At 51.3% G+C, this 21,694-nt stretch overlaps 1 protein-coding gene across 1 annotated transcript in view; it reads right to left on the bottom strand.

Annotated features, from left to right (window-relative positions):
* Rbm19 (RNA binding motif protein 19) overlaps window positions 1-21,694 on the bottom strand; it is a 94,910-nt gene that overhangs the window by 57,257 nt on the left and 15,959 nt on the right. Inside the window, exons 10-21 of the mRNA XM_027414162.2 lie at window positions 20,943-21,143; window positions 18,772-18,902; window positions 16,734-16,852; window positions 16,293-16,389; window positions 15,259-15,369; window positions 14,477-14,677; window positions 13,386-13,506; window positions 6,823-6,995; window positions 6,572-6,632; window positions 4,639-4,718; window positions 2,837-2,892; window positions 2,165-2,281 (exon numbers count right to left, since the gene is read on the bottom strand). Of these exons, the coding sequence (XP_027269963.1) occupies window positions 2,165-2,281; window positions 2,837-2,892; window positions 4,639-4,718; window positions 6,572-6,632; window positions 6,823-6,995; window positions 13,386-13,506; window positions 14,477-14,677; window positions 15,259-15,369; window positions 16,293-16,389; window positions 16,734-16,852; window positions 18,772-18,902; window positions 20,943-21,143 (1,468 nt within the window). The remainder of the gene's footprint in view (window positions 1-2,164; window positions 2,282-2,836; window positions 2,893-4,638; window positions 4,719-6,571; window positions 6,633-6,822; window positions 6,996-13,385; window positions 13,507-14,476; window positions 14,678-15,258; window positions 15,370-16,292; window positions 16,390-16,733; window positions 16,853-18,771; window positions 18,903-20,942; window positions 21,144-21,694) is intronic.

The raw sequence follows: 21,694 nt of genomic DNA, 5'->3' as shown, positions 1-21,694 counted from the left end.
TGTGATTTTGATCATATCTACCAGGAAAAGCCCCCCAAATCCTGCCTGACACAGTAGGTCTACCAGTTCTCCCAAACCCTGAAGCCTTTTGCAGGCCAGTGGCTTTGTCTAGATTCAGGTCTGAAGCTCAAGTCTTGCATCCCTAGGAAGGCTCACAGTGCCCCCTGCTGTCCACTGTTGCAATTTGCCTTAGATTTCAGTTGGCTGGGAGGCTAACAAAAGCAAGGCAGGGCCTGTCCTGAAGGAGGGTTCCAGCTTCAGGGTTTATGACCGCTCAGACAGAACAATGGAGGACAGGAAGAGACGCCACATGTAAGTACCTTCAGCAGACACTAATTCCCTGTCTACTAAATAGTCGTATAATACACAGATCAAACAAAGCTCCGTCTCTTGCCTTGCCATCTTTTGTTTCCCTGGATAAATGTCATCCCCAATACACTGTGGAACCAAGTGACATTGTCATCTCCGAGGGATGTGGTTCCCGATCACCACGTACCGGTCTTAGGCACTCCTTTTTATGTGGCAGCAGTGAGATTGAACTCCTTTTAGAAGCTGAGTCACGGCAGGCAAGCACCAAGCCAATGTTCTCACTCTTTTTGACTGATGCACTGAATCTGGGTATGTGAAAAATGCCCCCTTGCCCCCAACTGTGACCTGTCTCATCAGGCACCACAGCTCAGACCTCAGAGGGAAAGGTATGTTGCATCAATTCGGCTGACCGCAGCTGTAACGCCCCCACCCCAGGGGATGATGAAGAACAGAGAGAAGGAAAGGGTTTTGAAGCTGATTCTCCAAATAACATTCCACTCTCTTAACCTCACAGCAAGAGTAAAGACGCAAGTCTCACAAAGACAAATCCCTCTCCAACTCTGCACTCATCCTGCAGCCACTGTACCTCACAGGACACTGACGGGTCATTCTACCAGACATATCACCTGTGAAAGTGACAAGCAGGGACCGAATGCTGGTGATGTGGCTCTTCCCTGGGCCTCTGTAGCAGTGGCAGAGGAGAGGGGGACTCAAGGCCCATAAGTATGAAGACCCCAGCCAAGCCTCAGCAATCTGCACAGAGGGGTGAACTCACCCAACCAATGTTCTGAGGGTACACAGCAGCCCCTTCTCATAGGATCACAGAAATGTCTCCTTCAACTTGGGGCTCAGTGCAGGGCCATCTAAGCAATTTCCCAATCAAAATGCTCTACTGTACACGTATGGGGAGGCCAGCCAAGGCCTGTGGGGTTTGTTTTTAAAGAGCCCATTGGTCCTTCTGGGAGCCTCTGTAAAAATTCACTCATGGGGGCACAGGGGAGATGGCTCAGTTGTTAAGAACACTATTTGCTCTTTCCAGAGGACCTGGGTTCTTTTCTAGGGTCCACAGCCTAGAAAGCTCACAGCCATCTGTAACTGCAGTTCCAGGGGGTCTGACGCCCTCTCATCTGGCCTCTGAGGACACTGCATGTACATGGTGTACAAATGAAAGCAAAACACACACATAAAAAAAGGTTGCGGGGGTGGGGGGGTGGGATGGGGAATTCAAAATTGAAGAAAAAAAAAAAAAACCCTCAAATGAGCAAAATGGGCCTAACTAAATCTAGGTTCCTGCCTGGCACCATGGCCAGGAGAGAAGAGGCCTCCAGCTTCCACCTCCATCCTAGCCAGTCTGTCCAAGTCTCACTGCCTGCCTGGCCCCCAAGTCTACCTCCCATGCTAACAGAGATCATGGCCTGTGTTCTGTATGTAGGACATTCACTGTCTTCCCCAAATGGCTTTTCCCAGAGAGCAACCAAGATCAATAGGCTTATTCCCATCAGGACATTAGCCCACCTCCCCCCAGCCAATCCCACTGCCTGGGCCCCTCCTTGAAGGCACTGACTCTCTGGAACAGAGCCCACACAAAGGGATGTCAGTAAATCCCACAGGAGAACCACAGGCTGAAGCCACTAGAACTGCTGTCCCTCCTGATGTTTGTGACAGCCCTGGGATGTAGGCACACTCCTGGTCATCCTCTTGCCTCTGAGAGAGGAGGCCAGGGTACTCCTGCATCATGGTGAGATCAGGAGTAGAGTTTGGAAAACCTCACTGTGCTGGAGCAGTGTGGTCAAGACCAGGGTGGCCTCCCAGCCTCCAGGGGGTGCTGTACCCACAGCCCAGTGCCAGGACCCACCTGAAAAGCTCCCGGATCTCCCTCTGGTTGGCCTGGAAGGGGATATTCCGCACCAGAATCTTGGAGGTTGTCTGCTTCTTGGAGACCTGTTTCTTCCGAGTGGGTGTCAAGGAAGGCCTGGGGTGAGATGGCAGAAACAGGTTATTTGGGGGTGTCAACTGCTTGTACCAAGACCAATCCTGCCACCTTCCCCCACAAAATACATCTCCCTGTCATTTCAAGTGGCCTACTGAAGGGGCCATGATGGAAGCAGAGGAAGTGAGCCGGTCCTCTTTGGGGTAACAGGGACTGCAGTTACCTTCTCTCCCAAACTGCTGTGGCTCCCTGGGCAACGAAGCCCATTGCTGCTGTCCTGTAAAGGACTGTAAGAAGGAACCCTATAGGGGGAAGGCCTTGTACACTCCAGGCTAGCATTTTGCTCCTGAGCTACACACCCAGCACCACCTGCTCCTTTATTATAAAAACATGTCTCCATGTCGAAGTTCTCTACCCAGGGAATAGACACTGACTGTTAAGGTTGGGCGGGGAAGTAGGTATCAAAGCTGGCAATGAAACCTTAATTGGGAAGAACCCCAAATGGTGGAGGGATTTGGGTATGTGGAGGCATTTAACAGTCAGCACCAAGGTCCAACATAGAGAGAGCTGCCACCCATCCAGACAGAGGAGACTCACTTAGTGGCCCGTTCGGAGATTCGCACTTCCAGCTTATGGCCATCTACAACGTGACCCTGCAACACAAAATAACCAGATCTGGTCACTTACCCATGCTTGCCCTTCTCCAGTATCCAGTTCCTGGTTTGAGGACAGGGATGGCTTGTCCCAGACAGGGTTTGGTGGGAATCAAGGACAGAGATAGCTTGAACAGAAAAGCTGTCACTGAGCCAAGCAGCAGGTGGCCAGAAACCCAGCCTCCTGATGTACTCATCTCCTAGCCACACAGGCGTCGCTTCTACCACTAGAAGCATTCTCAGAGAGGAGCCTGCAGGTCTAGCTCGCAGAGAGCTTGTTCTAGTTCACAGGTTCTTTATGGAATGTTCTAACCTACCTGAGCCATGAGTAAGCTGGGCTCTGACTGTAGTCCCCAGCTGCAAAGCTGGTGATTAGCAGAATGACCCTGGGAAATCCCTCAGATATCCCAGGAAATACAGTGTGTGGGGCTTTGGATGCTCGTTTCCTGACAGTAATGTGCACACACGTCTGTGCACAGAACAGCACATGGCATGCATGCAAATGCCACGCTACCAACTCTTAAGAAACATGAAAGAAAAAAATATGGACCACCATTTGCAACATTGAATATGAGTTAAATGAAGACATGGGGTGGAACAAAGTAGGATTTCTAGTTCAAAAAACAAACACCCCCCACCCCTGCAAAAAAACAAAAAACTTCACAAGGCACATGCTGAGCTGTGTCCTCTGCACTGCATGGCCTGAGATGATTGTCAATGCAGAGAGCTCTACTATGTAGCTCAGGCTAGCCTATGCCCTGCTATGTAGACCTGGCTGGTCTGGAACTGAGTCTGTGGCTGTTTTATTAAGCAAGGTTCAGGTCCCTCTAGGGCTGCCACAGGCCTCAGTCTACCTCTTTGTCTAGACACTTCTCAGTCCTGCTCCTAACTTCGGCCTTGTTCCAAACTAGGGTGATTTCATGAGAGGGGTGCAAGGGTTCCCCAGTCACCTCTGGACTATCCATGCCCCTCACAGCAGCTCAGGAAACTGTCCTAAAACTCAATTCAGAGCCTCAGTCTCTCACTACCTTTGGGCCAGATGCTAGCCCTCCAAAGGACCTATAAGAAGGTCTAGCCTTCCACACCTTTCTCCACACCGTCTTCCCAGAACCCTGACCCCATCCCACCTGCTTCTCTCTGCTTCTCCACCGTACAAAACTCACTCCTGCCTTGGAGTTCCTGCCACAGGCCTCTGCACTTGCTATCCCTACTTCCTAGCTGCTTCCTCCCAGAGCTCTGAGCAGATGACTTCTCTGCCATGACAGGTATCAGCTTATCTGCCACCTCCTTAAGGAACCCTCTTTGTGTTTTCTGGAGTATTCTGGTGTGTGTGTGTGGGGGGGGGGGTGTTATTTTCATGGAGCACCCGACTCCGCTCTTGCACATTTGTTCAGGTCAGAAGCCTGTCTTTCCCAGCAGAGGAAGGAGGAGTCTAGTTCACAGTCATGGTCCTATAGACTATCTGACAGATACAGTCCCACGTGCTGCATTTCCTGGGTTATCTGAGGGATTTCCAGGGGTCATTTTGCTAATCACTAGCTTTGTGTCTAGGGAATGCAGTCAAAGAACCCAGCTCCATGTGGCTCTGGTGGGTTAGAATGTTCCATAAAGAGCCTGCGAATTAGAACAAGTATGTATGGAAGCATGGTAAAAGAATGGATGCGTCAGAGTGACTATGGGGGGGTGGTGGTGTTAATCTTTCTTGGGCCACAGCCTCACCGTGATGGCCCAGAACCCCCAGCTTACCTGGAGCTGCTTGAGGGCTTTCTGGGCCTTCTCTGGCTTCTTGTATTCCACAAACCCAAACCCCATTGAAAGTAGCACTCCTGAGGGAAAGAGGGAGAGAGAAAGGGGGTGTGGGTGGAGCTAAACACAGACCAGACTACTTGTAGAGAGGCCAAGGAGGGACCCACACCTAGTGTCTCCTCCCTTCTCACACCCCTTTCTTTGGCCTCTCTCCTTCTACATGCATCTGACATCTGATCACACCTGGATCCTGGGTAACAAAGTCCGGACAGAGAGGCTGACCATAGTTCTTTCCTGTTCTAGGGTTCGAGGAGCAATAGTTCAGGTAGCAGGAGTTCTCCTGGACTGGTGCCTTCAGAACAGACGTGTCTATATGTGTACACTGCTGTATGTGCTGGTGTCCCACACTTGGTGTGAAACTCCTGAAGACCAGGGATGGCAGGCAGTACTGAGTGCCCTAGGACCTCGTGTAGAAGCCCATGTTCCTTAGAATGGGACCCTGCTTGAGACATGTTCTTGACTATGGTAATGAGTAAAATGTGGTCATCATAGTGTGCCCTAGCCCAATACAGTCAGGGTCCTTCACAAACTGGGGAGAGACCAGACATCACGACACATGGCTATACTTCCAATACTTGGGAGGCTATGGCAGGATTGCGTATTCAAGGCTAGCTTGGGTTACACAGAGAGACCAGACCCTACCTCAAAAATAAGCTGAAATTTAAACCCAGGGCAGGCATATACAACCAGCATACCATATGGATCTGGAGATGGCTACCCACAGGCTAAAGGATGGGAGAATGGGGGAGTGGGGGACTGCAGAGCTTCATCCCCACTGGAACACACCTGCCAGCACAGGAATATTGAGCTTGGATTTCTAGTCTCAAGCATGGTGAGATGGTACATTGGTGACTTTGACCCCCAGACTAGGGCTCTTTGTCACAATAACCTGAGTTTGGACCTCTGACTCTGCTGTACGTCTGTTTACACCCCAGTGGCTCCCAGCTAACATTTGGCCACTGAAGACTTGTACAGGGCATTTAAGTCACCTCATTCCTTGGACTCTGTCCACCCTCCCAGACCTCTTCCTACTGCTTCCTCTACAAGTTCTCAGTGCTCTGAGCTTGAGGCCTCCACCATCTGATGGCTCTCTCTTGAGGAACCGTCTGCTATGCAGGGTTTCTGCCCACCAAGTCCTTAGCACTGTGCTGTATTCACTGTCTCATCCATCTCCAGAGTCTGGACAATAACCTTCTAACTAATGATCTGCTTCCCATCTGTGGTAAGGATCCCGGGACCTGTCTGAGGGACACCAAGCAGGTGTCATGACTATCCATCACTAACTACCCAGAAGCATGCTGGACCAGCCCACATGGTATTCCCATCAATCCTGCAAAACCAAAGGGACTCCAATTGTGAATGGCCTGGCCCTACCCATTCCTTGCAAGAAGCCAGAAGGGCATCCAGAAGACTCAGGATAATCCCTGGGCCAAAGAAAGGCATGAGGCCTATGTGCCCCCTGGCCAGGGAGGCAGAGGATTAATGAATTGGTAGAATGTTCTAGAACCTGTCTCTGGTTATTTCCCTTGGAAAACAGGAGAGAAAGTCCAAGGCCAGCCATTCCTTGACATGCCTGGGAAAGTTCCAGAACACAGAGGTAAAGGAGGAGGCAGAGGCTTCTGCTCCACACCGCTGCCCCTGAGGAACTGTTTCAAAGCCACTCACTGTTGGGGAAAGTTCTACAGACAGAAGAGTCCAGTGTGTTCAGCTGGGTCTGCCAAAGAGCAGGAGGCCTGAAGCAGACCAGGGACCAGTTTAGACAGGAGGGTAGTGATACTTGGAAAGCAAAGAGGAGATGCCTTGGTGGTGGTCCCATCTCCCTCCCTCATGGACTCCTGCGGGAAGCACTCCTGCTGAGTCAGGGGATAAATACCTGCTTTACTCTTCTTCTTGGACACAGTGCAGCTCTTCACAGCTCCCACTTTGGAAAACACCTGCAGAGACAGGTGCCTGTCACTGGCTGCCTTCTGGACAGACAGTCCGCAGCTGCCACCACTCCCTTATGTGAGGACCCCGCCCCTGAGGTGAACGAGGGGTTGCAAGAGTTACAGGTAGGGCATACAGTATGCTGTCATTAGGCCACAGACTAGGGGTTTACATCCCTCCGCCCCCAATCTCACTCACTTCCTTCAGCGTCTCCTCTGTGGTGCTGAAGTTGAGGTTCTTAATAAACAAAGTGCATCCTGGGACGCTTTCTTCCTCCTCATCTTCCTCTTCTTCCTCCTCCTCCTCTTCCACCTTGCCTGTGGGGGCCTCTGCTCCTTCCCCTGATGTCTTCTCACCTTCTGGGTCGAGTACTGGCTCCATCAACAAACAAACCAGTGCATTACATAGGGTCATTGCAAAGGCACAGAAGTCTCAAAGACTAAATGAAGTATAGAACCTGCTAAGTTAAAGGGTGTCCTACAGGTGCTGTTGGGCCTCAGCAGGGGGAGGGAGGGAGAGGAGTATAAGACAGGCAGCAGACACACAGACAGTCTGTTGTTGGCCCCATTTGACAGAGAACAGAATATTGAACACAAAGCCCTGAGTTCTCAACAGGCTCAGGTCGCACTAACTTAACTTTAAATTACTATGTGAACTATTTTCTTTAACCAAGAACCTAAGCAAAATGTAATTTTTCCTCAAAAAACTATAACAAACAAAAATCCAGGCTGCTTAAAGAACTTTCAGACTAAAATCCGATTTTAAATTTCCCCAAATTGCAGAATGGGCGTGAAACAGACCCTTCTCAATAACCCCAGACCCAAGGGATTCGACTGAAGCCTCCAGAAATACTACTGTCAAATGTTTGAGCCCAAGTGATGGTGACAGCCCTCGGTCCAGCTTCTGTATGTGGGCAGGACTCCCATCCCAGTGCTCAGTTCTGTCCCTCTTCCCACCCTTTCTGAGAGCCACAACCTAGGAAAGCTGGAGGCCAATGATGCAGTGACACTGCCACCTCTCTGAAGCAAGGGAAGATGCAGCTGTATCCTCCACTCTGGCCAGCCTAGCCCAGAACCCAGCCTCAAGCCTTAGCAAACAGATATGTCTTCCACAACACCACCACAGTGCAGCTGCCTGCAATTGCAAAGTAAAGAGGAGGAAGAGCATGACTCACAGGTACGGGAGACATTAGGTCCTGAGGAAGATTTGGGAGAAGCATGGCCTTGGATAGAATGACAGTCCCACCCACTAGTTTGCCTCAGTCTCAAAGGAGGCTTGTGACATCTCTAACACACATGCCAAGATCTTGATGAGGAGTTACATCATGAAACATGAGAGCCTACAGAATATTCTGGAAGCTTCTGCATCTGAGCCCTGACTGTGAGCTAGCCTCAGGTTGGCACAAGGGTTCATTAGAGTCAGGAAAGACATTTCCACAGGGAATGAAATGGTAGGGAAGTTGATGGCTCAGAAGGTGTGCAGCCCATCAGAGTAGGTATCCTTTCTTGGAAATGGTCCATGTCTGACACTTGGGGGGGGGGGTCGCCTCAGTGTGATCAGAAAGGTGTAGTTTTCTAGAAGAAAATGTAACTTTTTCAAAAGTCAGTTTATCAATTCTTGCAACTTAAATTGGTAGTACTTGGCCAGCAAAGGAACCAGCTCACTAGCCTCATGTTCTATGCCCTGGCCTGTGCCCACACTGCTGATCCTACCCTCCTTCTGTCCCTGGTCTGGACTCAGCCAGCTCTCAGCAGCATCCAGGGGACAGGAGCCTGGCAGCCCCTGGCATGTGCACATGGGACTCTATCCTGACCTGTGCCTCAGAGTATGCTAAGATGGTCATAGGGAGACGACACTCAGCATTACCAACACACTGAGTTAAAAAAGATTGTGGTCAGTATCCAGGATGGGTAGGTCCCTCCCTAGCAGGCCAGCCTCAGAAAGTAGGAGACTTTGGAGAATGGTTGGCATCTACTCCTAGGTATGCAGCTGGTCTGGCCTCAAGACTGTCAATGGCCTCCCAAACTTCCAATGAGTTGACATTAGGAAGAACACCCTATTGCAAATGCAAGACATGCATTGGTGCTGCAGGCCTTCTTCCCACAGTTCAGGCAGGACTACCAGGCTCCCTATGCTCATCCTAATCCACGAGGAACTGGAAAGGAGGTGGGGAAACTGAGGGTGGCATGGGGCTATGGCACATGGGCTGGCTACACTGGTTCTGCCATGCACTAGCTGTACCAGGGCCAGTGGCAGAATCCCTACCTTAGCAGCCCGTCTTCAGTGTGGTGTTTAATGAGACTGAGCATAGTGCACAGGCATAGGGCACACACGTATGCATATGCACACACGTACTCATAATGCACACGTGTACACACACTCCTGCACCCAGCACTGGGCTGTTCTGAAGTACATGTGCCCATGACCAAATCAACATGCCTGAATATTGTCACTGGTCACCTGGTTGCTGGACCCTGGCTTATCAGCTACTCATGCCTCATCCCTGGCTTTTCTCTGCTCCACTCACACTAACTGTGCTGGCCTCTTTGCTGACTGTCAGGCCTACCAAATCCAAGAGTGCACAGGACCTTTGGCCATGCTGCCTGCTCACTCTATTCATCTTCATCTCCTAGAGCCCCATCAGGTCACAAACAAGCATTCTGGAGAGCTCTCCCTGTCTACTGTGTTACAAAGGACTCAGCAAGCTGGGCGTTGGTGGCACACACCTTTAATCCCAGCACTCGGGAGGCAGAGGCAGGCAGATCTCTGAGTTCGAGGCCAGCCTGGTCTCCAAAGCAAATGCCAGGATAGGCTCCAAAGCTACACAGAGAAACCCTGTCTCGAAAAACCAAAAAAAAAAAAAAAAAAAAAAAAAAAAAAAAAAAAAAAAAAAAAAAAAAAAAAAAAAAAGAAAGAAAAGAAAAGAAAAGACTCAGCTAGTCTCTACTACTTTCCTCTTTTCAGAGCCCTAGCCCCCACCCCCCACCCCCCGTGAAATCACCTTCCCTACTGGCTCATGTCTATGTGTCTCAAATATGAGGGGAGCTCACCAAGCGTGGGGCTGTGCCTGGGATAATGATCTTCACTCCCCAAACACCCGTGAAAATGAGTCTGTCACACTCAGCCTGTGGCTGGAATACAGGCTGGCAACCACACTGACCGTGCTTCCAAGCAGCTGTGGGGCCACAGACACAAGCTCAGACACTGGCCTTATTACTTTAAGTCACACACTGTCTTGTATATATGACCTCATGCAGGTCCTGCAACCTCTCCGGGCTTTCTTCTTTCTCACTGTCTATAAAGTGGGTCAATAGGAGCTCTGCTTACAGAAGGCTCTGAGAAAGATCAAGGATGGACCAGGGAACCAGCCTGCTACAAGCATCCAAGATGACTGTTTCCTGATCCGCAATCTTATCCTCCTTGTGCATACTGTATGTTGGTGGGCCCTCCTGGAGCTGCCAAAGGAAAAGCTGTGAGTCCCTATAATTCTGAGGTGACCCCCTCCCCGTCTCCTCTCCGTGGGGTTCTGAGAAAGCCTGCTAGCATCACATATCCGGGACCTGACCTCATCCCAGCCACCTTATGCCTAACTACCAGCCCCTGCAGTGGTCTGTGCCTCAACCCAAGGAAGGGCTGGAGGTGGCACCTGGGGGGAGAAAACAAGGTCTTTTAAAAAACTGTTTCTGCTTTAACCCCAAGTGCTAAAAGTGATAAAAGACAAAAAATAAAAAAATAAAAAAAAATAAAAAAAAATTGGGTACCATGGAATCCAAATGGATAAGAAAAGCAAGAAGAACCAGAGAGGAGGAAAGGAGTAGGAAAGGTGGAAGGCTGGGCAAGGGCCGGTTGGGGTGAGAAGCTTGATGCAATGTGGGCTGCAAGGACCGGGAGGAGCAGGGAAAAAACCTGCCCCCACCTCAATCAGTACAATGACAGCCAGTCATGGGTGGCCACAGGGGGCGTCATTATAATCAGGCTGCAGGATTCCCCAGCCCCTCCCCACTCCTGGCTCCTGTGAGGCCCACAGCGACAGCCTGTTATCAGCAGCAAGCAGCTTTGTGGGACCTCCCCTGACTCACAGCCCTTTATCTGGAGGTGAGGGTCTTGGTTGTGGGAAGATAAAACACGCTGTTCCTCTCCCTCGGGACCCATGCAGGGAACAGAAGCTCACTACAGAAAAGCACGGGGGCTCGGGAAAAGCATCCCCATCCCCTCCTCCTTGCCTATGAAATCCTAGCCCAAGTCCCCAGCATTCAGGTCCTCACCCAACAGGGATGGGAGAACTGGTGGTATCTCAGAAACAATGTGCAATGGGCAGGGGGTGAGGGGGCACAGCATGGAACTCAGAAGACTGGGGACAGGAAGGGGACTGTGTAGTAAAACAACGATGAAAAGAGCCACTGGGGCCAAGATGGTTCCAGGAAGTGACAGTAAGAAGGATGATGAGGATGCAGTGGGCCCAGGCAGGGGTACAGCCAGGGACAGCTTCCTGGTCCAAATTTGGGTGAGCAGCTGGGTCCTTTTCTTAGATCTGAGGACCTTGGTGCAGGTCACAGGCTGTGGCCCTGGAAACCAATCCCTTCCAGGGTCAGGGCCTGGTGAGGACAAGGCAACAGAGCACCAACTCCAGCCCCTGGACACTGGTGTCAGGAAATCTCTAGCTCTACAGAAATGTCTGTACCCAGGGCCACCACTGATACTATTCAGCCCTTCCCCCACCCCATCAGGCCAGCAGGAAACTCTGGGGAGCAGGTTCTGTATAAGTAGCTACAAGAGTACTTGGAGTCATGCTACTTGGCTCCCAGCCTGTGGGTGACAACAGTGACCTTGGTCATCCTGGTGGACATTACCTATGGTACAGACACGAAAACAGAGCTCAGAGAAGGGAGGCGCTCCCCCAGCCGTGGCAAGGAACACAAGGCTGCTCATGCACGGGACAGATTGCATCTCCCTGAGAACAGCGTCACTGCTGTGTCTTTAACTCAGAATTCCACTGGCCACTCATAGGCTCCAGCCACAACCACCTGAAGTCACCTTCACACCTTAGTGCCACTGACCATTCATTGGTTGGGCCACCAAACACCGGAAGCCTCTTTCAAACCTCATGTGCTTCAGAGGCTCAGGACATAAGTGCCACCTCACCCAGCCCTCCCTGCAGAGGGAGGGAGTCACATCCTTCCCACAATCTTCCCATGCTTTGACATCTATCTTGGTAGCCATCCAGCCCTATGCCAATGGCTGCATGGGATGCTGAGCACCCAGTGTTTGCCAGTATCACCTGGGGGGTATTGCATCAGTGGAGATAGATCAGGACAGGTAAGCAAAGCCACACAACATCTTGGGTGGCCCAGTGCCTCAAAGGCCGACAATGCTGCCCAGTCAGGAGATGGACCTCCTAGGGTATGTCTTCAGGAAGCATGGCCCTGGCTAATTTTCATGTTTGACAATGAGTATTTTCTTTATGCCAAAACGTATCATCCAGGTTCAAGTGTAGTACAATGTCAAGAAAGAAGGCAGCTGGAGGTCTGGGTGTAAGAACTAACCCAGGCAGAGGCAGGCAGCTCAAAGCTAAATACTTTCAGCACAACTACCACCCAAGATTCCAACCTACAACACTAATGAAAAAACAAATGCAGAACACTGATGAAAAAACAAACAGGACGAAAAGGGACAGCTCTTGACTTACATAAGTCAGGCTTGAGGGGACCTCTGGTCTGACAGACAACCATGCTGCCTCCTAACATGCTAGGAAAGGGTATGTAGAAGGTCTCACCAGCTACACAAACCTGACAACCACAAAGTGTCAGGGTCAACGGGAAGAGATAGAGTGACTTCCCATCTGGAACTATGGCATGGGGAGGACCCTCAGTGGACAGTGAGCAGAGACGTCACTCAATCTAGGCAAGGATCCGAACCCTGCATCTGCCAACCTCATTACTTGTCTTTGCTTTTCTTGCTGCAATATAGTCCTACGCCCACACACATTAATACACAGAGACCACAGGGAATGGGGTGTGGTAGCACACACCTGTAACCCCAGCCTGTCGTAGTCCTGACACTTGGGAGCATGGGCAGGGGGCTCTGACACACAAGGCCATCCTCAGCTATATGGCAGGCTTAAGACTACCCTGAGCTACATAAGATGTCAGAAACAAACAACAAAAGACAGTAAACTCCACACACCGTGTTGACAGCCACAGTCTCCTACTTCATACCTGTCTCCTGACAGTCCTCAGGCTTGCTGGCTCCACTGCCCAGGGTGCAGCTGGGATGTTACCTGGATGCTTCAGGTTCTCAGAGTGACTGAGCTATCAGTCTGAATGGGGGAGAGCTATCCTGGCCCTGACATCATGCACCCCCCCACATATCCCCAATGAAGCACCAGCTAAAGGGACCACTGCCTTTTCCTTTCCTGACCATGCAGCCACTGGACACCAGGGGGCACTGTGACACCCAAACTGCTTCAGAGGGACCATCTTTTCCAGCAGCCACCTTGATTGAAGGTTCCCATTGCCTCTTTCATCCCTGACAACAAACTCAAAGATTCCCATAACCTTCCACCAAAAAACTAAAAGTTGGCCACCTCATGTGACAGGATCTCAGTGGCCTAGTTTTTAAAGGGCGGTTGACACTCGTACACAAAATATCTGGATAAAGAAGGAAGGGTATCTATCTGGCCAGTGGCCTAATGACAGTGTCAGCTGCCCCTCACCCTCCTCCCATCGGTGCCATGGCACGGTGACCCCAGACTGTGCTCTTACCCATCTCTGGCTCTGCCTTGGCTTTCTCTGCAGTCTGTGCAGGTTGGGAATCTTTCTTCTGGGGGACTGTGCCGAAGACACCAATTGGAGCCCACTCCAGATACAGGGGGACATGATGAAACTGCAGAGATAGGGGTGCCAAGGTTGTAGGTTGCCATCAAAGAGCTGCCTCTGAGACTCAGTGCCACCTGACAGAAGGGCCTGAGGGACAGAGATGTCAGAACCAGGAGGAGAAGTCAGACACAGAGCCCTTCCTGCATTGGCCAGGGCCAGGGCCCCTTGTACAGCCAGATGCCAGGATATAGCCTACAGAGGTCTGTGAAGCATAAAAGACTCAGACAGAAATTCCTGTACTGGGCTGAATGGTAGCTTGCCAAGACATGGCCATGTCTTGACCTTGAGCCCTGGAGCCTGTGACTGTGATCTTTGCAATATGAAGCAGATCCTGGAGTGAGACCGCCCAGTGATATCTGGGTGTGCTCTAAATTTAATAAAGAAGTTCCTGCCGGGAGGTGGTGACATACATCCGTAATCCCAGCACCCAGGAGGCAGAGGCAGGTGGATCTCGGTGAGTTCCAGGCCAGCCTGGTCTATGGAGTGAGTTCCAGGACAGCCAGGGCTACACAGAAAAACCCTGTTTCGAAAAACAAAAACAAGAGAAAGTCCAAAGGGAGGAATGGGATCAGCAGCAGTGACTGGGTGAGTCTGGAGTGACTATCAAGCCAAGGGCCACTAGGACTATTAGAAGAAAGTAGGGAACAGACTCTGTCCTGCAGCTGGCAGAGGGAAAGAACCTGCTGCTTGGTGATTGGGCTCCTGGCTGCCAGCTTTGAAGAGCCCAGACTCAGCTGTCTGGTGGCCACTTGTCCCAGTAGCCCAGGAAGCTCACACCTGATAATTTTTCTTTAATCAGAAGTCAGGAGGCAGCCCTGGGTACAGCAGTGATGGCCAACTTATGGCCAGCACAGGGCAGCAAGCTCCAAGAGGGAATGTGGGTTTGAAAGAGCCTGCTGTGCCAGGCCTATGCCAGCTTGAGGGCAACTCTAGCTCTTGGTGTCTCTTTAGGGCCCTACCAAGATCAGCGGCCATACCTTAGAATAGGCCAGGTGCCTGAAGGCCTTGCGGGCCTCCAGGGGCTCCAGGAACTCTACAATGGCCGTGATGCCACCTTCAGGCAGCAACACACGGCCCAAGCTGCCAAAGCGGCCGAAGATCTCCTGGAGCTCCGCCGCCAGCGTACCTGCTGGGAGGTTCTTAGCCAGGATCACAGTCTTACTTCGCTCTGCTGCGGCCTGAGAAGAGATAAACATGTGTGTGACAGTAGGAAGGTGATCTCAGCATGGTTTCTGTACTGACCATTGGTGGTGGCCTCCAGGAGAGGCCCCATCAAGGCCCCTTGTGGACAGGCTTGGAAAGCAGAACTGAGGGGCTGGGGGTTGGGGTATAATGCTGATCCCTTACTCACTCCACCCCTGCCCCACAGCTCCAGAACCACACCTCCCCCAAGTCACCCTAAGCCACACAGATTCCAACAGTCCCCAACCTCAACCCAGACTGGAACTCCCAGGGTGGCCCCATGGGCTCCCAAAGGACAAAGAGCCACATCTCCATGGCCAGGTTCCTTCCCGGCAGCACAGACCTGCCACTCAGGTGTGGAAGGCAATAATAGCTGGGGACTTTCACCCCGGGCACACCCCACCCTCTGCAGGGGATATTCGGAGGAGCCACTCTTGCAGGCCTCCTCTTGGTTCAGGCTACTATCACCCACAGGATCCATACACATCTCTTTGGTCTCTTAGGAAACCCTCTCCCAGCTCTGCAGCAACCACTGGCTAGAGCATTAAGACACCTACTGTGTGTAGTAAGGACTTACCTGGCTGAAAGAGTCCAGGCTGACACCATTGTCGATAAGGAAGCTGCGGACCTCCTGGACCAGCTGGGTCTCCCCCAGAGCCACACGCACAGCCACACTGCCCTTAGTCTCCTGTGGAGGAAGATACCTAGTACTGTCAGGAGGTGGCTCAGAGGGAAACGCCTGTGGTCACACCCATCATTCTCCATACTGGAGGCTCCCAGCACTACGACTCCTCTGGACTTGTGCAGTAACCCTGGATCCCTTGGTCCTTTTCCAGCTTTGTCTTGTCCCCATGGCTCCCAATGCCCTTCCCTGGCTTTCCTCACCTAGAAGGCCCTGGTGTTCTTCTTATAGCTCACTGCCTGCAGGGGCTTCAGGGCTCAACCACCTCAGCCTCAACCAGCTCCTACCCCAGCCTCTTGTGTCTGTCATCTGTCACCTTGCTGAACAGCCCAGTGTGGCTGTGACCTCTCATTTGTGTCTCCTTCCACTAGAGGGCACCAGAGAGCAAGTCCCCTTCTGTCTTGAGCATGGCTGGGTTCCTGACATCTGAGGCACAGCAACTGTCCCTCTTAAATTAGGTCAGGCTGTGACTGCTCAAAACAGTGGCCAGTGTCACTAAAATGTGGCCAGCTCAATTCATTCCCGTGCCAAGTGTTAAATATACACTGAAGAAGGAAAAAATGGCTTGGGTGGTTTTCACAATGGGTGTATGTTCTAACAGTAGTACATTAGATATGCTGGCTTTAAATGTCATGAAAATTAACCCAGCCTGTTTCCCCTTGCTGCTCTGAAACACAATCAGCATCTCATATGTGGTACTGTGTTTAGTGTACAGGGAGAGTGCTGACCCTGTGTCTTGGGGAAGGGTAAATGACAAGGGAGGGGTAGAGCTGTGAGTAAAATCAACAGGTCTCCTGTGCTGACTGGGCCACAAGCATGCTCCCACCTCAGGTTTGGCCTAAGATAACTCTGGCAGCTGTCCAGGTCCAGGACCTACCCCAGGGAAGAACTAATGCGAAATCAACCGCTCACAGAGGCCCTTCACTCACGTGGTCAAACACTTGGCTCTTGGTGGCGCTGTACTTCTGTGCAATGGCATCAGCTACGGCATTTGGTCCCATAAACAGCGTGTTCCAGTTGTGAGAGCTGAGGAGCAGAGGCACAACAGAGGTCATGTGGTGGCCCCTCCCTCCAACTCCCTGCCATAGGCCAAGCCCAGGAGGCCTGAAGACCAGGAGACTGAGGGAGGCATCAGCAGTCTCTCAAGCCAAGTCTCAGCCCTAGCTCTGGGCAGGGGCTGTGAGCACATTCTATTTTATGATGCACACTGTGCTGTAGGCGGTGGGGAGATGCTGTTTCTGCTCTCCATATCCCGCAAGTGGGAAAACTGAGGCCCTGAAAAGTCATGGACTAGGAGCACCAGGAAGATGGGGCCAAGGGCAGCAGACCCTGGAATTGGGGCTAAGCAGCCACTGTGGGTTGACTAGGACCTGGAACTGTTGGCTTTGTCCATGGCTTCTTTCTTCTTCTTGTAAGAGGATCCCGAGGTATCTGAGTCCTGGCTGGCTTCCTTCTTGATGGTGGAAGGAAGGACATGGAGCATCCTGCCCTGCAAGGAATGGAAGGAGGATATAAACATAGGCTCTGCCCTCAAGGATGCCACCTGTGGTGATTAAAAGGAAAATGGCCCCCAAAGGGAGTGATACTATTAGGAGGTATGGTTTTGCTGGAGTAGGTATGGCCTTGTTGGAGGAAGTGTGTCACTGTGGGGTGGGCTAAAGCTTCCCTCAGTGTGACATTCAGTCTACTTCCTGCTGCTTGCTTATCAACATGTAGCAGCTCCTTCTCCAGCACCATGTCTGCCTGCACACCACCATGCTCCCCACCATGAAAATAAGGGACTAAACTCCTGAAACTGGAAGATGCCACCTCAATTAAATGTTTTCCTTTTAAGAGTTGCCATGTTCTGGCCAGGCAGTGGTGGCGCACGCCTTTAGTCCCAGCCCTTGAGAGGCAGAGACAGATGAATCTCTGTGAGTTCAAGGACAGCCTGGTCTACTGACCAAGTTCTAGCACAGACTCCAAAGCTACAGAGAAACCCGTCTTGGAAAAAAGAATTGCATGGTCATGGTGTCTCTTCACAGCAATAGAAACCCTGATTAAGACACCACCTCTGGTCACAAGTGCACTAGATCCATGTCTGACTGGAGGAAGACAGCAGAGGGACCGTGTGTTTGTGGCAGTTTGAATGAGAATGACAGACTCCCTTAGGCTCCTATATTTAAACATGTGGTGTATGGCGTGCGCGTGTGCATGTTCCGTTTATGGAACTATTTGGGAAGGATTAGGAGGTGTGACCTTGTTGGAGGTGGGCTTTGAGGTTTGAAAAGACCACACCATTTCCAGTTGGCTTTTCTCTCTGCCTCATGCTTGTGGATGGAGCGCTCAGCTACTGGTCTAATGCCATGCCTGCTTGCTGTCATGCTTCTGACCATGATGGTCAGACTCACACTCTGAAACTGTAAGCTACCAATAAGTTTAAGACATCCATGTGACACAGGGACCTATCATTGTAGTGAGGCCAGCTGACACCACTGGATGCAGAAAACATTATTTGTGTTTAAAAAAAAAAAAAAAAAAGATTTAATTTTGTTTTGGACACGTGTGTGTGTGTGTGTGTGTGTGTGTGTGTGTGTGTGTGTGTGTCTGTGTGTGTGTGTCTGTGTCTGAGTGTACCATGTGTATGCCTTTGGAGCGACATGACTATTAGGAACTGAATTTTGGACCTCTGGAAGAACAGGAAATATCCATTTTCCTTTTATGATCTTTCTGTTGTTGTTCCTCTGCTTTTGAGACAGGGAGGGTCTCACTATATATATAACCCTGGCTGGCCTTAAACTCAGAGAGATGCAACTTCTTTTGCCTCCTGAGTGCTGTGGGTCCAGTTTAAGTGCTTTACTGCTGAGGCATCTCTCCAGATCTGGAAACTGCCCCCCCCCCTTTATTTTTACAAAGACACCTGAAGCCCCACAAACCTGTATCCTGACCTGTCTGTCCCTACACAGCTAGAGACATGAGACCTACACAGGTGGGTGCAGGTCTAGCCTGATAACAATGACATCTATAAACCTGATAACAATGACATCTATAAACCAGGAACAAATAAGCCAAACAGGTAGCCTGGGACTTGGGCAGATGTCCTGTACAAACCAGCTGTTGCCATGAGCAGATAGCTTGAGGTGTTTGAGCACACTTTGGCTACCATGCTTCTCACTTCACTCTCTGCCAAGAAGTGTTTCAGGAGGCAAAGGGCACACTTTTCACTTAACAAATATTCTGTAAGTACCCAGTGTATGCCAGGCCAGACCCCTGCCTTTAGGAATTCTGCCCTCTAAAAGTTCATGGCAAGCCACTGTGAGCTCTAAGGCCTGAAATGCGCATGCACACACAAGCATACACTCATGCCCCCCACCCCCTTTGAGCTGCTTCCTTGAGCCCAGCAACCTGACTAGTCCTGGGCAAACTTACCTGGAATACCTGCCCATCTACCTCAGCATAGGCTTTCACTGCGTGCTCAGGGAACATGAAGGTGATGAAAGCAAAGCCCTTGGGCTTCTTGGTCAGGCTGTCGATGGGATAGTGGAGTTCTGATAGGGGACCTGGAGATGGGAGAAATGTCAGTCAGCTGTGATCCAGAGCACTAGTGCTGGGCCCTGGCCAGGCAAAGGTCTGGACTGGTGAGTTCAACAAACGGCTGTCTTGACCAGTCGAGGCTGCTGGGCCCCACAGGAGAGCACAGCGAGTGCCAGTCTGTTTACCGGCCCAGTGTTAAAGGCACTATGTGTGTCAATCCTCAGAGGAGATGTGTGGGCTATATATTCACTCTGCTATCTGCTCTATATGTGGCCTTCCCTTGTCCCTGTATGGACACATTACTTAACACACAGGGGCCTGTTTCCTCACCTATAAAATACCACAAGTTCCCTGGCTTACAGGACAGGGGTAGGGTGAACTGTGCTAACACATGAGTGTAGCCAAGAGTGCCTCCTACAGGTGGTGACATGTAAGTGCCATGACATTACCACACAGGCTAGGTAGTGCTTCCCACTCTGAACACAGGGCATAATCACATCCTTATCAGGAGCCCCTATCTTCCCAAATAGACACCCACAGTCTAAACAATCCCTCTTCTGTCCAGTCAGGTCGTGTCAGGCAGGAGGGTCTAGCTAGCAGGACAGCTGTGGGCACACTGGGAGGTTTCACCACCTTGCCTCCTCACGGGTCCCCCTGGAGCCTCCTTGGTCTTCCGTTTCTGAGCCTCCACACTCAGGCCATCCTTGGAAGAGCTATTGTAGGCATATTGCAATTGTTACAGTCTTGGCCCTTTTTAGAGCCCTGCTGCCCATTGTGTAATAATCCTGACTCCATGGGCAAACAGAGCCCCGTGACCAGACGACCTACTTGCGGTTGAGTTTTAATCATAAGAAACTGCAACAGCGGCAACATTAAATACAGTTCCTCTGCACTGGGGTGTAGCTCAGTGACCAACTGCTTGTCTGGCATATACAAGGCCTGGGTCCAGCCCCAGCACTACTAGGAGGGAAATTAGCGTAGTTGATGAGAAGAGGATGGACTAGGAGGCAGCAGTCAACTAGCTGAGACAGCTCAAATTGGCTTTAGGGGCATCGGCACCAGGGGAGCACATGTAGAGAGCTGTTAACCTTTCCCCTAGTGAACTCTTCAAGTTCAGGGTACTTTAACTCCCTGACATAGTCTTGTATCTTTCTTTTCCCCTTGAGACAGGGTCTCACCATGTAGACCAGGCTGGCCTGGAACTCACAGAGATCCACCTTCCTCTGCCTTCGGAGTGCTGGGATGAAAGGCTGGAGGTGTGTGCCTCTGTGCCTGGGCATAGTTTATGCATCCACTTATTAAGGCTGAGATCTGAACCTCTAAGGAGAACATGCCCTTTTCCTGGGAATGCCCACCCTGGGGGAAGCACAGAGAACAGAACAGCAGAGGAAGAGGGAGCTAGGAGCTGCTAGGGCCAGGACCACAGCTACTGGGCTTGGCTCCTTCATCTAAAGGATATTCCTGCTTTCTGCTTATTCTAATTAAACTCCTGACTGCTTGATGTGCATGCTGCATCTGAATCCTCTTTTAAAATCAAGAACCAGGGTTGAGGCTGGAGGAGGCCAAAGGCTCCCTTTAACAATAACATCATACTACAAAAAGACCAGCCTCACTCTGGGCGCTTTTAATCCCGGCACCTGGGAGGCAGAGGCAGGCAGATCTCGGAGTTGGAGGCCAGCCTGATCTACAATGTGAGTTCCAGGACAGTTAGGGCTACACAGAGAAACCCTGGCTTAGAAGAAAAAAGGTATTGCAGTACATGTCGACAATACCTGCACTCAGGAGGCTGAGGCAGGAGGATTGCTGGAAATTCAAGGCCAGCCTGGGCTATAATAGCAAGATTTTGTTTCTAAATCTAAAAGGACTCTGACAGCCGGGTGCCTCAGTGTCTAGTAAGGTCAGGACCACAGTGTGGACAGCCTGAGGAAGACACCACTCTCTCCTCCGCTCCACATTCTGAGAGAGTAGAGAGATTGTCCACAGGGCAGAAGTACTGGCTTTCCATAGAGGAGCCTCTAGCTGATGGATGCAGATACCACCCAGGACCAAGCGGAGGGAGCACCCACCGTATGCAGAGAACAGCTTCTCCAAGTCTTCCTCGGAGCTGGTGTAGGACAGGTTCCGCACAAAGAGCCTCCCAGAGTCGGCCAGGTCCTCCTCCTCCTCATGTTCCCCAAGAGTGCGGCCCTGCCAAGGTGTGGTACTGCTCTTTGGGGGACCATGGGCTGAGGGGGCCTTCTCCCTGAAGACCTCGATATAGCGTCCACCTGCATGAAGACAGGGGTCACAGCTGTGAGAGCCTGAGGTTGGGCGAGCCTCCTGAGGGTTCTATTAGCCTCTGCTCTGCTGCTATTCAGAGCCTGCTGTCTCTATATATGATCTTGTCTGCAGCAGGCTGTACCCCAGTGTGCAGCTGGATCCATTGGGATCTCGCTCACCTTGGCAATGCTGCCACAGCCCTGAGGAGCTTGCAGGGAGTCAGCAGCTGGGTTCTGGGCCTTCCTACTCCCCCCACTGACTGATTTGCCTTGGGAAAGCTTCACATGACAATCCAGCCTGCGACACTGAACGAGTGAACCACTGCATGAACCACACATGACAGGTGCCCATCCCACTTCAACTGGCATTCATCCTCCTCATCCACTCAGTGTCTATCAGAAACCACCACCTGACCTGCTTATGGAACTTCCATCCTCCCTCATTGTGACTCTTCTGTCAATGGCCCTAGCCTGCATCTGAGCCACTTGACCATGCCAGGATGGGTAAGGACGTGTCCTCCCAAGTCTGCCAGTGTCACAGGCTGTTCTCAAGACCCAGA

The sequence above is a fragment of the Cricetulus griseus genome, chromosome 4 (genome assembly GCF_003668045.3).
Source record: "Cricetulus griseus strain 17A/GY chromosome 4, alternate assembly CriGri-PICRH-1.0, whole genome shotgun sequence".
NCBI classification, from domain to species: Eukaryota; Metazoa; Chordata; class Mammalia; order Rodentia; family Cricetidae; genus Cricetulus; species Cricetulus griseus.
The sequence above is the reverse complement of the archived record's forward strand: the minus strand, read 5'-3'. Positions and strand labels throughout refer to the sequence as shown.